A 17,293-nucleotide genomic window follows, 5' to 3' on the forward strand; every position below is an offset into this window, starting at 1 on the left:
TATTCCAACTGTAGAGAAGGCTGAAGCTTTAAATAAATTCTTAGGTGTTAATGGGATAGATGCAGCTTTTCAGTGAACAGGGAATTTTAGTATCTACAAGTAACAAGCAAAAATATCCTGTGTCATGCTTGCAAAATAACTGGACCTGGTAGGCAGTGCTATTTTATAGAGAAAGATAGATTACGGGAAGGGGAAGGTCTTGGAGAGACTGCATCAGTCTCACAGTCAGGTAAGTAGAAATGCATTCCTGCCAGGGTCACAGCTCCACTGTTGACATGTTTGACTTAAGTTGTTTTTTCTCTTGTATTTAATTTCTCAGAAGTATTTTATGTTGAAGGCATATCAACCTTGAAAGATAATTAATGTTTGAGCAACAGCTGAAACACTAGATTAATTTCCCTAGTCCGAGCAGGAGGTTAGTCTAGGTGACAGCCTCAGGTCCTATTCAGCCTGAACTACTTACAGCTACAATAAAAACATTTAAACACTGATGGATCAGGCCAGAAAGAACCCAAGGACTTAAGCTCTGGTTGTATCTGGTATCAGGGCAACTTTCTCCTTTATTACACTTATTAAATATTCTAGAAAATCTCAACCCAAACACATAACTCAATTTATTTTATTCAAATTGACAAAAGATACTTACAAAACTGTAATGGCTTCAACACTTTCTCAAAATACAGTACTTCAGAGGCCTGTCTGACAGAATGGCTTGCATCCCAATTAACACTTAAGTAAGAAGCAGGACAGAGCTATCCACCTATGGAACAAAGGTTCCAGAAAACCTGGGTCAGCTTACTGTCAAGGAGACCTTGATCCCAAGGGCTGGAGGTGGGTCTGACTCAGTAGTTAGTTTTACAGTAAGCCACAGCCTGTTTATTAGCTATCATACCCTATTCCTGAAGCCTTTTCTTCTAACTCTTAAACAGTCAGGAGGAAAGTGAAAGACAAAAGGGTTAGTCTCAGGTGGTGCAGATTCCACACCACAACAGGAGGTAGAGGCTGAATGCCCATATGCATGCTTGCCATGCTGAGCCCAAACTCTGCTTTTGTTTTCATTCTCTTAAGAAAATGGGGGAACATAACCAATGTCCACAGTGATGTTGGTATAAAGAGGATGCTCTGTCCTGGAAAGGAGCTTGAACTCTAACGAATTCATTCCATCATCCTTCCATGTTTTTATGGTGTTGTGTCGGGAAGTAGGCCTGAAGAAGGAAGAATACCTGCAGTTAGACAGAAGAACAAAGGTGATGTTTGCAGCTGAAGCTGCAAAAGAAACAGACTTCCAGAGGGGGCAAGGGCTTAGCAGATGAAAGCTTCTAGCAGAAAAGCCCCAAGAAAACTCTTCTCACATAATACAGACTAGAGAGAGAAGGCATTTTGTAAGACTAAATGGATAAGTTCATGCTGAGTATTCTAAACAAGGACAATTTGGACTGGAACCTAATCAGACAGGGAGACCAGTGACACAGCAACTACAGTCCGCAAAAAACCAAGAAACTGGCAGCAGCTTAGAGAGACCTGGGAGTGCAACGCAGAGGCTTGCAGCAATGGTGTACATTGGCTGCTGTAGGTAGGTTTTAAGACAGGGTTGTTATGGGAACCTGAGTTTTGAGATGATAGAGGGAAGTCTGCACTGTTAGTATGAGAAGCCTCCACCACACTTGACCCAACACGCTCCTCCAGCTCTTTTATGTAAAACTGGGTCTTTGCTAAGGTCTCTCACAGCACCTTCCTCATGTCTTCAAACTAGAATGCTCCTTTCCGCTATTTTAATGGCACATTGTACATCCACACAGATTGAAGAGCAAGTTGTTACAAATTCCCTATAATAAAAAAGTGCCTCTTCAAACTGAACTCTCCCTATTTACAAGACAGGCAGGTTTTTTTTTTTTTTTAAGTTTTATTCCCCGAATAATTTGATGCCTAAGTCTGATATGTGTTAGCTTCCTAGCCAGCAAGTGTCCTTAACAATAGGAAAAAAGTAGAAAACTAGGAGAAACCCGTCAAATGCAGAGACAGGAGCAGAACAGTTCAGTTGAAACTGACTGAGAGCCTTCTTTAAATAGCCACATTAAAGCAGAAAAACAAGCAGTGGCATTAGGTATACTTACTGCCTGTTCTGAGGAAGATGATAGTAACAGTCAACCTGCCACAAGACAAAGAGTAGCCTCCTAACTGCCTCCCCCTCTAGGACAGTTACCTTCTCCAAGGCTCTTGTGTCTCTGTCTCTTCATTGTAGTCCATCACTTTGTAGCGTCCAAGGTGAGGTGATGTCCGGACTATTTTCATTCCTGCTAACTGAATCCTTTAAAAAAACAAACAAAATGTTTGCTTAGGCATAAAGATACTATTTCTAGGCATAGTTATAGGGGAATTCAAAGTCAGAGATGATTTTCAGTGTTAATGCAATCAAAGCAAAACATAGAAGCTGAAGGGAGCAAGTTTAACACCACAGTGCCACATTATCTTCTCTAGCAGGTTCTAACCAGGCTTGGGCTAGAAAGCTTACAGCTGCAATGCACTTCGACAGGGTACAAAGAGGATTATAGCAAGCAGGGAATGAACAACAGCATACAGAGCATTCCAGAGCAATTCCCATGAATCTGACAACTGAGCAGTATTTTCACTTCCTTGTAAGAGCAGAGCTTTTACTGCCTAGAGGTCCGTCACCTAAACTTTAAAAAAAACCCAACCCCCAAACTTGCAGTTTCTGAAAGGAAGCCAGTCCCAAGTTTCAGATCCAGATTAAGCCTCTCTCTCTTCTTTGAGAAGTGCAATTCATTCAGATGGCCTGATTAGAGAACTGGCTTCATAAACAATTAGTGATAAATACAGGCACCAGACAAACAAATGTGAGCTGCTCAGCTGCAGGACAGTTAGATAAGAAAAAAAGTGAACTGAAGGCTCAGAATTCCAGGAGAGAGCTCCTAAAAACAGCATTTTGGGTGACTTTCAAGCAACCCATTGCTGATGGCATCTATGTTAGTTTACCAATAAAAAGTGCCTGTAATAGTGCTAGGGCTAGCAAACCTCCGCTATCACAGGGCAGCTCTTAGACAGAGAAAATTCCTGTGAATGTAAGAATGAATGTTTGCTCAGCTGAGGTTATCTAACTGGCATGTTTGCAACATTTGATTGCCTTCCATTGAGATCTGGTACAGCAGCAAGCTGTGCTGAAGCAGGAATGTTATAACACTGAAAGAAGCTACAGAACTGAAAATATTTGTTAGTCTAGAGCCATCAAATTATTACAATGCTTCATTGACAGTATGACATACTATTATTTCAGACTGAGTTTTAAACAAGTTTTCTTGTTTTCTGAACATAAGCTTATTGCACATTAAATTGACAAGAAAAAGCAAGAACACTAGTTTTGCTGTTACAGTTTTTGCATTGCAAGATTAAACTAAAACTGTAATACGAAACAGTTAATACATTCATTTACTGTTAAGAAGAACCCAACAGACTTTCCTGTAGTTGATAATGTCAACACGTAAGTGGTTCCAATTAGAGTAGTATTTTCTTCCAATAAAAGGTAGATCCTGGTGTTTGCTAGGACTAATACTATAGAGTACTGCCATCTGCCAACTGTAAGTAGCAGCCAGCATGTTTCTTCACTAACTCTGCTTTAATAAGCAGTATCCCAGCAAAAAACCTTTACACAGGACTTTTTTTTTTTTGACATTTCAATGTCCAATTTCAAATACTAATTAATTTTGCTGCTACATGGTAAGAAGTGCTTGAGCACCTCCTAAATTCCAAATCCCAGTAGGTGCATCAAGCTGGCCATTCAAAAATAGCCAGCTCATTCCCGACTTCTGCAGGTTGAGACTTCAGCATGTGAATAAATCATTAACAGGCACTGTCCATGGCCTCCATGTACCTATGGACCAGAACACTGCTAATCATTAGTAAAGTTTTCAGAGAAACAACACATGCTTTACTTCCCTTCAAGAAAGGGCTATTTTGGGATCTACAGAACCTACTTGCCTTAAGAGATTTCTGTAAGGAAGTGCACTCTTATGCATAACTGGCGTGACTCTCTACCACTGGTACCGAAATCCACATTAATTGCCTAAGCTGTACTGAGAACAGCTGAACAGACCCGGCATTGTAGTGTTTGATTTAAAGATCTATTTTCCTAGCATTCCATTCTTCTAGTAAATGCTGAATCTCTAAACAATCATACACCCTTTTAGTTAGCTTTCTCTGAAAGGAAAAGGAGGAATTCTACATTAGAAAATCTGACTTTCAATTCCCAGAAGAATACTGCTTTGTAAAAACTCCTACAGTCCTCGAACAGAACGTTCCACCAAAACTGTGTAACTTGTGACACTGTACAAGACCAAAAAACACACAAGGCCTTTATTGTCAGTTTAGTTTTATAAATTCCCCATGAGCTTGCCTCAGTGCAGGATGATGAAGGTGCACAGTGCAGCTACAAAGCTGAATAAAGCAGCTAGGTACAGCCATGATTTTGTACTTGAAGAATTCGCATTAGGCAGAGTACCTGGAACTAAACTCATTGTACTCACTTCCATAGCATGCTGCTGCCACAGCAACTGAAGTACAAGAAAAAACATCAGATCTTGCTGTCACTGACTCACAGTAGCACACAGGCTTCTCCATCATCCAGCACTGAAGACAGAAGTTAGAATTCCTTGTGTTCCTTAATTCCAAGTATTGGTGATTAGGTAATACTTGGAGCAACCTAGATGCCCAACGTAACTTAAATTCCCAACTGTCTGAGAATTAATAAGTACCTTCTTGGTTTTCTTATTTGTCAAGCTTGCCGATTCCTTCCTTCCCTTGGGGCTGTTCATGTCAATGGAGTCACTTGTCAACTACTGGTGGTTATAACCCCTTGGATGTACTCCAGAGCGACGGAAGGCACAAGGATGTAAAGTAACATTCTGCCCTCCAGAGTCTGAGGAAAGCTTTGTCCTCCCAGCACACAATGATTGGATTCATGGATTCTGAGCATCTTCTGACATTAACCGTTCCCAATGCCAACAGCATTTTGGATTATAATGATACTGCGAGCACGTTAAGGAACAACATCTCAGTTCCTTTCGCAGGGTAATGCTACATGTTTCACTAGCTAGCTTGGTTCTATTTTAAGCCTGTCCCGTGCTTAGTACCTTGTAGCAATGTCGTCATTTTCACCACCACTGCCCCAGTATGTGTTTGGAAACCCATTCATCTTCATGTAATGTTCTGGAGTCAGAGCAGATACACCCCCAAAAAAGGACTTATATGGCAGACTAAAAGAGAAAGAAAAAAAAAGCATCAATATTGAAGGCTAATACCAGTCCTCCACAAACTAACAACGTGATCCAAGTCACACGTATATTAATCGCATACCTCACAGCCACTGTCATGACAATGCCAAAACCCAAAACAGTAAACCCAGTGTAATTCCTATCGTGTTCCATTCCCCCCGCAGCAGACCAAAGTAAAGCTGGTTTTGAAATTCACATCTTGGGTTAGCTCAAAATACCTGCATCCTATCACACATCTTCCACATGATCCAATAATTGCCACCCTATACTTTTATTCTGGAACGACAGGCAAACAGAAATCTGCCAGTCATTTGCCAAGCTGAGCTAACAGCAGAACAGGGAACTGCAGGCAAGGAACTGTTCAAGATTGCATGCTTAGGTCAAGAATACCCTTTTCTGGGGAAGTTATTAGTGCAAAACTAACGAACAGAAAACCTCTTAAAGGTTGTATCTTTCACTGTCCCCATTCATACTTTCCATGCAGAAAGTGAACCAATTATGATACACACATCCAAAGCAAATGGAGGCACTTACGTGTACTGAAACTTATCCATGGCACTAGCCATATGCTTGGGATAGTATTCATCGCAAACATAGAGATTATAATCATTCTCAGGTACTAGGTCCACATCATGCAGGAGAAGGCAGTCCCAGTCTTCATCCTTCAGGGCTTCCCGGACACCAACATTAAGCAGCTTTGCTCGGTTAAATGTACCGTTTCCCACCTGGAAAAGAAAACCTACATTTCTTCATCACAACAACAAAGAGGATAAGTAAATTAAAAAATTTATGCTAGTAAAAAAGCCTTATTCAATTGAATGACACTGGAATGAATCAATACTGGCTGCAAATTTCATGCTCCAGACTCTGAAAATTTCACCCGTTCTCTTCACAATATTCTCAGCAATTGTAAGCTTTGCTGTGTCAGGGGCTGTATACCATGGGCACCTGAAGAAGGCTGACTTAAGAGACCAGTAAGCCAATCCTCAGGTGTACATCTGCACATCAACGCTTTTGCCCTGACTACTGCTTATTAAAGCTTAGAAATGAGAAAACAGATCTTGGTCAAACAAAAAAGCTTCTTCTCCCTCCCAATCAACTATCAGTTTTAATTAATGAATCCAAAACTTGTTCTCTCACCACTGATCTTTTGCAACACCTGTCCATGTTAGTTAAAAATGGCTGTTTGACCTGCGTAGGTTGGCCCACAGCAGGGTCAAGCCAGATGTTTTTATTTGATACAGACTAAAAATATCAAACTTCACTTTAGCATTTAGTCTCAACAGTTTTGCTCAGTAGCCACACTGACAAGCTACAGGCAAACTACATTCAACTCTTGAACAGCTGAAAATACAAGTTACCACTTAATGACAACTTTATCCCTCTAGAAGGAAAAAAAGCAGAACAAATCAATAGCAGAATGATGATCTTGACAAGTGGTATGGTATTTCAATCATTAGCAGCCATAGAGATGGGACAGCAGATAACTGACCTGCTCTAAACCCATGTGTAAAACCATACTTCCACATCACAAGATTCACATTTCTTGGTCAGAACCTAACCCTTAACTGGGAAGCTCAGCTATACCACCAGGCACATCTGATTTAGATTTACCTGCTGAATCAAGTAGATACTGTAACTGAGCTGCTGACGCTGCAAGAAAGGATGAATATAGTAGAGAAGATGGTGAAGGTACTTCTCCTGGTTCCTGTAAGCTACAAGGATGGCTGATTTGTAGCGGGCCAAGCAGTGAGGTGGCCTATAGCGGCCACCAGACTGAACAAAAGGATTTTTTTTTATGATCATTTTCTCACTAGGGCGCACCCGGAATGTGATGGTTAACGGACCAACTGTAAGGAGAGACAGAAAAAAGGAAAAAAAAAAAAGTAACATCAGTGATGTTTCTCAACCTTCATTCAAACCTATCAGATTAGCTACAGATGTTTTCTACTGAAGACACCAGCCCTACCCTAGCACAGAACAGTTAACGCCACGCAGATGCGCCCACATGATGAATTCCACCACTGCCTGGTGGTCACCTCCCCATGGCTCCACACCGAGGTGTGCCGGGCTCAGCACCAGGCCCACAAGCAACCTGCCAGAGAGGCATCCCCAGTCCCAGCACAGCCAGCAAGCCTCACCGGGCTCTTGCACAGCTTGCTTGTTCCTGGTGTTGGCTCCCTACTACACAAGCAAACCTTCACTGTAAGAATAGTGCTGAAAATGAATCAAGACAAACAGACATACCTGCTTTTGCTACCCATATGGAAAAAGTCTCTAAGCCTCTTTCAGAGGAGATTCAAGGACAAAGATGTCCAAAAGGATAGTCAGCAGGTTGGGGGAGAAATAGTTTAAAGCCTGGATGAATACAAACGCTTTAGGAAATGTTAGCTTTATCATTAAAAAAGTTTCAAGTTCGATTTGATGTTATAATCACATGCCAGAAGGGCATATGATACACAGTGATAGGCAGTACTTCAGAATTTTGGAAGCAGATGACAGAACTGAGAAGGAAGACGACAGATATTACATATTTTCAGGAACAGGTGCAGGGTAGCAAAAGAAACTATGTATGATAGTTCCTCTACACAGCACCTCAATTTTAAATGCAAAACATATCCAGTATGTTTAACAGTTTTTACCCAATTAAAAAAAATAATTCTGCATTTTTATCTGAATTCTTCCATCCTTCAGATGGAAAAAGCTTGACAAGTCACAAGTAAGAAAGAATCAATATAAAGTGTCAATCACCATTTTAACACAAGTCTTGTAACAATATGAACAAACAAATTCTACAATTATTTAAATGCCTGTCCTTCTGGGTAGCGAGAAAAGGTTCCAGAACCAGCAAAAGAGTTACATTTATACACAAATCAGTGTGTCTTAACGGTTTCCAACCAATATCAACTTCTAAGGAAATAAAGCACCAATGCAGAACAAGATCAAAATCTATTACTTAAATGAACTAGGAGGAAACCCTTACCTAAATCACAGTTAAAAGCTGACAATTTCAAATGACAGCTTCAAGTAGGACCAACAATTCTCTGCAGGCCATGCTACCCAAAGACAAAATATTTTTTTGCACCAGAAGCCTATGAGGCAAGTTGTTGGGTTTTGGTTTTCAAATAGCTATAAATAAGTTTTTATTTTCCTTCCAAGCTCATAGTTAATCCTATGGCTGTCTTAAAGCAAGTTTTCCGTATCTTGTAAGTCAGACTCCCTCTTAAACCACTGAAATAAATTATTCTCTCAAAAAACTTCTGATCATGAAGCCTGAGAAACAGCAAACATTTAGGCCTGGTGTTTAGTAGCTTTCATTTGAGCAGAGAAAGGTATGGGTGTGTCTTAAGTCCAATTAAGTATTTAAGCAGGTGAGTCCAGAAGATACTTCTTCCAGCCCATCCTACATTCAAGTCTCTGCTACAACTCTAACAAAAAGAATTGAGCCTGCGTTCACCCACATCCTGTTTAACTGACACAGAAGGAAGCAACATCCCTCCACTGTTTTGTTTGGGGTTTTTTGAGCACTAACAAGGCTTAGGGACTAAATTTGGCATAAGATTCAAGCTCTCCATTCAGAACTGGGAAACATTTTGCTAGTATGTGGAAATTGGTATACCTCACATTTCTGATGGGCAAACCTCTACTCAGTAAGTGTCTCCTTTTCCTTCTCAAGGAACACACATAATGACATTTCCTGAAGGTCGGTCTGAACAGCCACTGATCCCCTTCCTCACACTGTCAAAAAGGTCTAGCCGCTATGAATCCCACTTCATGGTTTTTGTTGGTTGGTTGTTGTTCGTTTTTAAAAGGAAAACCTGAATTTTGCTTGTCAGCAAGATCTTGCAATAGCTGACTCCTAAGTACCACTTTTCAATACTTCCCCAAGTATCTAAAACACAGGCAGAATTTGATTTCGACTGTGTTACCCTCAGTAGAAAACTTGAGTACGTTGCCGTCCCTTTGTACCTGAAAGAGAAGAGTAGTTCATCAGAGAATCATGCTGTGGGCCCATGAATCTAGATCACATTTATTGTTAAGATTTTACGATGTTATTACCTACTTCTATGCAGACAGTTTCCTGTTCTGCCTTTAAGAGCACCACACTTCAGTCCAACATTGTTTTTAACCTGTAATTTATGTTGCTTTTTAGATTGATGAAGTCCTTGATTATGAGATCTTTTAACTATAGCAGTATTAACCACTGGTTTGATGACAACTGGCGCTTATTAAAGAAATGTTTTATTCAGATTGGATTTCAACTCCAGATCATTGCTCCAAGGAAAATATAAGAAAGGAAATTAATCCCTTTTGTTCTCCAACAAAGGCAGCGTTTTGTTTTCTATAATATAATCGTGGCTCTCTGTATTGCAGAGTAAGGTTCTGTAGCAATAATCCTTAAATTCCAAAAAATCAAATCTAAATTTGGACATAAGCGTATGAGTAAGATAACGTGCAATAATTTCACTACTGTTGTCTCCTTCCATACCCAAGCATATGATTCATGAGGGTAATATCTGCATTTTTCAGGTTTTTCAAGATGTCATGTTCTCCTGAGCTGCCCAGCCCAGCTCCATACCTCAAACAACTCAGCTCAGAAACTCAATCTAGTATACGCCAAGGAAACACAGAAAAGAACATAGTCTGTGACTTATATCCCCAAAACCTCTGGCTGCCCTACTCTCCTTGGCTATAAACTAAATTCTGGCTCTCAAGTCTCCTTCCTGCCCAACTAACAAAAGGCTAATGCACTGTAATCCAATTAAATCCCAGATGTGAACAGAGCAGTTGTAGGCTGGACAAAATAGGGAAAAATAAGACTGCTAAAGCACAGCTTTGGGAAAAGAGGAAAAGCCCATCTTAGACATGCTAGAAAGCACAGGATCCCAATTCAGACAAGGTACAGAATCAACACCCTGAAGTGTACAAGCACTTTCTCTGTAGCCTGGTTCCTAAGCTCTTTCTGTGCCTGTACCATCACACAGAGGGTGTTTAATTAATATGAAACTTTTGTGTGTAGGGTTAAAACTCACAATTCCCTGTCTGTACTGTTAGCTGGTGCCAGTGACAGCATACTCCCCGCTTGCTTTACTTTCTAGGCAACACATTTGACCATCAGAGGGATCTATTGATTTTGACCAGATCTATCCCACCTTAGGAAAGAAACTCCATGACTTCTAAACTCCTTGATACACATTTAGGCTTAGCAGCTATAATTACTGAATTCAATCGGAATAAACAGAACTTACACAAGCTAAACAAACGGGAACAGCAGCATGGATTAATACCTCACTGAGAAAGTGCAGCACCACACACTACATTAATAGAGTCATATTTGTATAATTCTACTACTGCTTGAATGAAAGAAACAAAAAAAAGCAGACCAACAGCCTTAATTTAAGCACCAGTTTCTAATGACAGAATACAAGGCTGCCTCAACTGCAGCTGAAAATAAACCTCAGCATTACCACCTTTTTACTTCTCTTTAAATCCAAAAGAAGAAACTCTAGTAGGACAGCATCCATTAGGAAATGCAGCAAGAGCTAGTCATTACCACAACAGATGGTCACACTCATGAAAAGGTTACGACAGATGGAGATGAAAGGGAGTAACTACTAGAAGAAGGGCTTGGAAAAAAATTCTTCCCTAGCATGAGCATATTTAAAACAGCAGAGTTACAGACAGAGCTTTCAACTATTGAAGTCCTCAAGGACCAAACCAACTCATTCAGCACATACCATGCATGAAGTAAGGTACCTCTTTAAAAAAAAACCAAACCCTGAGTCTTCTAGCATCAGGCTTCTTCCTGGTAAGAGGAAAAGATGAACCAAAACAAACTACACATCTTGCATGCAACGTGAGAGTCAGATTTTGAATTTAAATGCTACTTCGTTAAGTTTGAATAAGCACAACTCTAGCATATTAAACACTTGTCTGTTTCCTCCTTTTTGTTTTTGGAAAAAGCAAACTGGTTATTTGTGTAAAATCTTAAACCTTTAAGGGAACCTGAGTAATTTGTTCACAATATTAATGAAGACACCGAATATCTAGTACAATGCTTTTCAAGTTGTTGGTCACAAAAGGTTCAATGGACACCACTAAGCACTAAAAAAGTAACATTAGTCAGCAAGAGCCTAATTCCTCCAAGGCAGAGATGTTTAGCAATTATACTTTAATTCTTACTCCGCAGCCCTGGAAGAACCAAGATGCTGTAGATTCAGGAGGCAGGAAAAAAAACAGATGAGCTGCAAGCTGATCTTACGTTCAAACAGTTATCGAAATGATCTACTATATATGTAAGTGGAAAAAGTGCTGCACTTTATAAAAGCCCTGATGCAAAAACCATTTAAGCCATTTGGCATTCTTCCAGTTACTTTAACATGCTTTGGAGTGGACACAGTGACTTATTACCAGCTCTAAATTGGAGACTGGAGTCCTCAAGAATTGATTTGAAATCTCATTTAATGGAGTTTATGAAATTAATATTAAAAGGCATCATTCTCTCTGATATAACACTTCCAAGAGAGATCAGTCCCATGAGAGAAGATGGTAACAACCAATCAAGTAATTTATAAAGTATTTATATATCTATTCATATGTGCCCATTACATACAAAACAAAGGGCAAGTACCTTGCAGAACAGCATGCATTTCTCAGGGAGTGGAAACCAAAAACATCCAGAAGAGGCTGGCATATAGTAATACCAGAAGGAATAATTTACTTCTTATATTTAAAGGGAAATATCACCAAGTAAAAGTTAAGTTGTAGCAGAGCACTCATTTTTCTTAAGCTGAATCTCTATCAATGCTCCAAATGATTTGTATTTCACAGCAACAATGCTTCATATGCTCAACTCCAATATTTTATGCAGCAAAACTTCCACAACTATTTTGCCTCTTTTTTTTTTTCTCCCAGTCAACTTTACTGTTTGCTTCTGTCTATAACTAACATTATGTTTTCATTCTAGCTCTGAAGTACCACATGCAGGCCAATCCCCTCTGTTCTCAGCACTCTCAGGGATGGGCAGAAGAGGTCTTAAAAAGATTTCACTGCTCTAAGAGCATTGATTAGTGTAATTTTACCCTGTGTCTGCCTCCTCCATATACGTCACTACTCTTGCCTATCTGATGGTTTTCAGGCAAGCTGCACAGAATTGCACCTAGGTTTGTTTGTTTTTCTTTTTTTTGAGATCAAAGCTTTCTCATTTGACTCTTTTCAGGACAGCAGATTCTCATCAGTAGTGGAGACAAGCAGGGTGCACGCACATTTTTGCTGTGCTTTTTCAAATAAAACAATTGAGTTGGAAACAGAATTGTAGCTTCCCAAAAGAACTGGTGGGCTGTAGCTAGTGATGAACAGAGACTGCACTAAGACCAGTACAACTGGCACCTGTGCAAAAAGCCTCTGTACTATTAATATTTCAGTATTTATTTAGTAGAGCTGTTTCCAAGGGAAATGTTGAAGCATATACCCTAAAGTTATCATACAATTTCATCATACATACTGCATGTATTTAACTTCAGCAAAAGAGGAAGAAAACTTCCCAAAAGAACAAGCATCATTACGAAGACTGCAGTCTAAAAAGGCTCATCCAAAGCGTCCCAGCAGAGTTCTCTAACCTCAGTAAGCAACTTGACACAAGAGTAACCACAGCACTAGCTTTCAACAATACTTCCACCTGTGAACCAAGGTCAGCCATTTGCTCTTGCTGGGCTCCACATGCAGTGATCAGCTTTCCTAGAACAGCAGGGCAACTACTAAGTAGTGCTCCCAGGCTAGTTATATGCAAGACTTAGATATGCAGAAACCTGTGCAGTACGGAAAAACAGACAAGGGTAACTTAATACACAGTACTCTAAGAAGTAGGCATCCCCACATCAGCTGAAAGTGCATGCTTACAGAACTCATCCATTCTTGGCTGGCTGAGTGGAACTGATTCACTATTACCAGAGACGCACCACTTTACTGTTGAAGATTATCTTAAGTTTTACTGAATCTTTCTATGTTTGGTTGTGAAATAATCAACTATAAGAACATCTTGATTTCAAGAAGTTAGCCTCTATGTTAGCGTTATGTATGGGTTGCTGCATTACTTGCTATCTGAGGCTGTGTTTCTTGAAGTCCCTATTCTCTGGACTCTAGACCATAACCAGAACACCTGGGTTCTATTGTATATAGGATGAGTTATTTGACAACCTGGCAAGGTAGATATTTAGCTGGCCAACTTGGCAACAAAACTTACTTTTAAGGTGTCCTGAAGTGAACTGCCTTCATTATAATACTAAAAAACACACCCACAGGTCAAGACGACCCTTGCGCAGGGGAAGGGTCTTCACCTGGGTAAGCGTAGTAACAGAAGAGAATGACACAACCGATATTATAATTATATGTAAATCACTAACCAATCATTGTAACTGGGAGTGGATTACCTTGTAATTCTTGTGTATAAATGTAACGGTGATCTAGCCATAGGTGTGCTTGATTTGTGGAAATTCCACCTTGCACCCAGCACCGCAATAAAGAATGCCTGCTTTCTAAAACTCCAAATTGAGTCTTAGAGAGTTCCTCATCTGCCGACTTACGGTAACATTACTACCAACAAACTTGTTTTATGAGTTTGACTTTGTTTTTACTTAAAGTTTCTCAACTGCTTTAGTAGTGCAGTAGCTGGATTAATGCTGCTTCTAGGATCAGCTCTAATTTGGTCCTAGTGTGAATACAAATTAATCTGTGACCAGACTTTTAAATCTAAAGGAGAAGTTTCTACATCTAAAGGACACATAAATGACAGGCCAAAAAGATCACCATGAAGAGCAAGGTGCCAAGCTACATTCTCATACAAACGATATTTAAAGCCAACAATCAATTTATATTGAACTACAGGCTTGATATAAGGCTGAGACAAAGAACCCAGGAGTTACAGCGAGTCAGAGGTCAAAATTACATGGTTACCAAAGTACAACCATTGGCACATTTTATACAAGACCACCAAGAAAAAAAGGTGTTACAAACTTGTTATCAACACCATGCACTGTTTTCACTCATGTTCTACAATCTCTATGTAGCCAAATCCTTAATACTGGAATTTTTTAGGTCAGTAAAATACTTTTCCTCGTATAACCAATAAAAATGAGTTAATTAACACCAGAAAGTTTTGTCAGCGTATTACATCAGTATACCACTTTTAAAGCAGAAAAGTTTGAAAAACATACAACTTAAAAAGTGTTCAGCATTATCACGTACCAAAGCAGCTGTTTCAAACACTACCAGTTTATACCTACCAAATATTGGTGACTGCACTGAGCAGTACGGCATAGCTTCTTCACTAGGAGCTTGGGTAAACAAGCTGAGGTTTGTGTACACATCATGAGTTTTCGAGTAATCCAGAATCTGATGCGAGTCTAAAAACCCACGAAACACATTTGAAGGTCCACCTCGGTAGAGTATCAGGATAAATATTGCTTGGAAGACAAACAGAAACAGCAGAAAACAAGGATTTTCGACACGAGAGAGGGACATAGTTTTTAGCCCATGCTCTGGAATCAGACCGGTGAAGAGTTTTAACTGCCTTCCACGAGCTGCCGTTCTACCTTCAGGGCTACATCGCTATGCACGGAAGACCTCCTCCTCCTCCTCCTCTTCAAACTTTCTGAGGCGGCAGCCTGCTCTTCTAGCACGGCTTCGTCAGGACGCTTTGAGCCAAACCACCCCTCTCCGCTACAAGCTCTGCAAGCCGGACTGAAGGAGAGAAAAAGCCGTTCGAGCCCACGCAGAGCGTGAGAGCCACGGGGCAGCGGCACCCGAGCTCGGCAGGCAGCAGCACAAGCGCAGCGGCCGCCCTCCCACGCCCTTACGCCTACCCCCGCGGGACAAGCTCTTTGAGGCAGAGGCAACCGCGGGAAGCACGCCCCGGCGACTCCGGGAGAGGACCGCACGCCCAGGGACAGAGCGGCACACGGGCGGGACGGAGGGCAGGCAGCCTGTAACACCCCCCCCCCAGAGGCTCCCGGCAGCCCGACCCTTCCCCTCTCCGCCCCAGCCCGGGGCGAGGAAGAGAGAGCCCTCACCCCACCGCCGAGCTGACAGGAGGCGGCGCGACCGTTTCCGCCCAACCGTCACGCAGCCGCCATCGCGGCCACGCCCCGCGCCTGGCGCCCGCGGTTTGCGTGCGGAGGAGCCCGCGCGCACGCCTTTCCGCTTTCCGGCGAGACTACAGCTCCCAGCATGCAAAGCGGGGCAGGGCGGAGCCCGGCCGGGCTGTGCCGCCGCGCGGCATGCTGGGAGATGTAGTCCCCGGGCTCCCTCAGCGCCCGCCGCTGTCACGGCCCTCAGCCGGGGTGGCCACCGGGTAACGGCCGAGTAGCGGCGCTGTGGGGCGGAGGGGAGAGGGGTAGGGGCGGCTGCTGAGCTGTACCGTGGCTCTTCTCGTCTCTCAACCCACTGCCGCTGTCCCAACTCTGAATTGCTTATGGAACCGAGCAGAGAGAGGTAAACTGAAATGAATACACTACTCTCCACCTACGCCTGAAGGGACTACAGCAGCATAGCCTCCACAGCGAGGGACCTCCTGTCACGGCCTCACTGCCAATAAAAATTTTGGCTTTTACACCCATCCTTTTAGTGGCCGATTTCTTAATGAGATGGGGCTTAGAAGACTGCGCTGCCAGCCTGTCTGCCTGTTCTCATAACGGATTCTGAATGCGTTGCCCATTTTCACTTAAATTTGGCAGAGGAAAATAAGTCTTACACATACTAAATTCCTAAAAGTCTTCAAAGAGAAGTCAGTGGCTGGGTTCGCGCTGAGGAGAGTAGTAAAAAGGAAATTTGTGCAAGCGAGAAGGCGCTGGCACCCTTAGCTCAGCCTCCCGTCCCCCTCCAAGATGTAGCCACTGGCTAGGCAGTCAGCTCCCATGTGCTGGCCCATCAGCCAGCATGCCTGGCCCCAAACCAAGCAAAGCACGTGCTGCTGTTTGCCCCCCAAATGGGGTGGCATGGGAAAAAGATGGGGGGAGAGGGTGACAACATTTATATGGGGAGCTGGGAGTACTCTTTCTTTAGAGTTGGACTAAGATGTAGGGGACAGATCTACAGGAAGCTTGACCTCAGTCATTCTGCTGCGCAGAACAACCCATTATTCAATTTAAGTGGATTGCTTAAGGCCTGGATGTAAATTGTTGACAATTCACATTTAATTTTAAATTAATTGGTTTCTGAAATAAAAAATTTAACATTTCTTTTGCCTGGGCAAAGTCTTGCTTTATTGAAACCCACCCAGTGCTGCTGCAGCAAAGATTGCTTTTCTTGTGCACCGCTGTGAGTCTCTATTGTTTACGTTCTCCCTGTGCCATTCCCCCCATGACCACGGCAAACCCACCTGGCTTATCTTCTCCTCCGTAAAACAAAGCAACACTCACTGTTCCGCTGAAAGCTCCAGCGAGTACAGTGCCATGGACAGGAAAGAATTAGTCTCTGCGTCAACCATGAAACAAACAGAGGAACCAAGATTTTCATGGTATGACCTGGGGTTGCAGACAGCAATTGTTTCAGAGCCTGGTACTGCTTTATGCTTTACCCCTTGGGCCACAGTAGGAAATTGTGATGTAGGAACCACTTGGGCAAGGACTGTCTGCTTCCATCTGTCTCGGAGACAGGGAGAAGCCGGACCTGCTGGAACCGTCCTGCGCCGGCAGCTCTGCTAACTTCCTGGCAGTCAGGGCTTAGTTGTAAAAATCGTCACTTTGTGTCTGTTCCTGGGCACAAGAAGCAGGTCAGCTGGAAAGGCAACAGCCTACCCCAAGCTGTATTTTTACCTGTGTGTATATATGCTCTCAAGACTGGAAAACTAACATGCAACTAGCCAGATCAACTGTCTGCAGAGGAGCCGAATAGCATGTGTTTCTGTGCGGGCTGGGAGAGCTGAATCTCCAGGAATGTCTCCCTCAGGAGCCTTCCAAAACCAAATGCAGTCCCTCTCCTTCCCCTTCAGCCACTGGCACCAAAACAGGTGG

At 42.2% G+C, this 17,293-nt stretch overlaps 1 protein-coding gene across 5 annotated transcripts; it reads right to left on the reverse strand.

Moving 5' to 3' along the window:
- Positions 1–605: 605 nt before the first annotated feature.
- Positions 606–15,429, reverse strand: LOC143165389 (beta-1,4-galactosyltransferase 3-like). 5 transcript variants are annotated; one of them, XM_076348811.1, is made up of 7 exons: positions 15,353–15,429; positions 14,567–15,023; positions 6,900–7,135; positions 5,820–6,010; positions 5,145–5,267; positions 2,204–2,308; positions 606–1,223 (listed from the first exon to the last, which is right to left on the reverse strand). In XM_076348811.1, exons 2-7 carry the CDS (start codon positions 14,802–14,804, stop codon positions 1,064–1,066), a joined length of 1,053 nt encoding a protein of 350 aa, XP_076204926.1. In that variant the 5' UTR covers positions 14,805–15,023; positions 15,353–15,429; the 3' UTR covers positions 606–1,063. The 5 variants fall into 5 exon arrangements, with proteins under 5 accessions (XP_076204926.1, XP_076204934.1, XP_076204957.1 ...); XM_076348819.1 differs by lacking the exon at positions 15,353–15,429 and adding an exon at positions 15,146–15,302; XM_076348842.1 differs by lacking the exon at positions 15,353–15,429 and having other exon boundaries at positions 14,567–14,746; positions 14,876–15,302.
- Positions 15,430–17,293: the final 1,864 nt, after the last annotated feature.

Source organism: Aptenodytes patagonicus, chromosome 1 (genome assembly GCF_965638725.1).
Source record: "Aptenodytes patagonicus chromosome 1, bAptPat1.pri.cur, whole genome shotgun sequence".
Taxonomy (NCBI): Eukaryota; Metazoa; Chordata; class Aves; order Sphenisciformes; family Spheniscidae; genus Aptenodytes; species Aptenodytes patagonicus.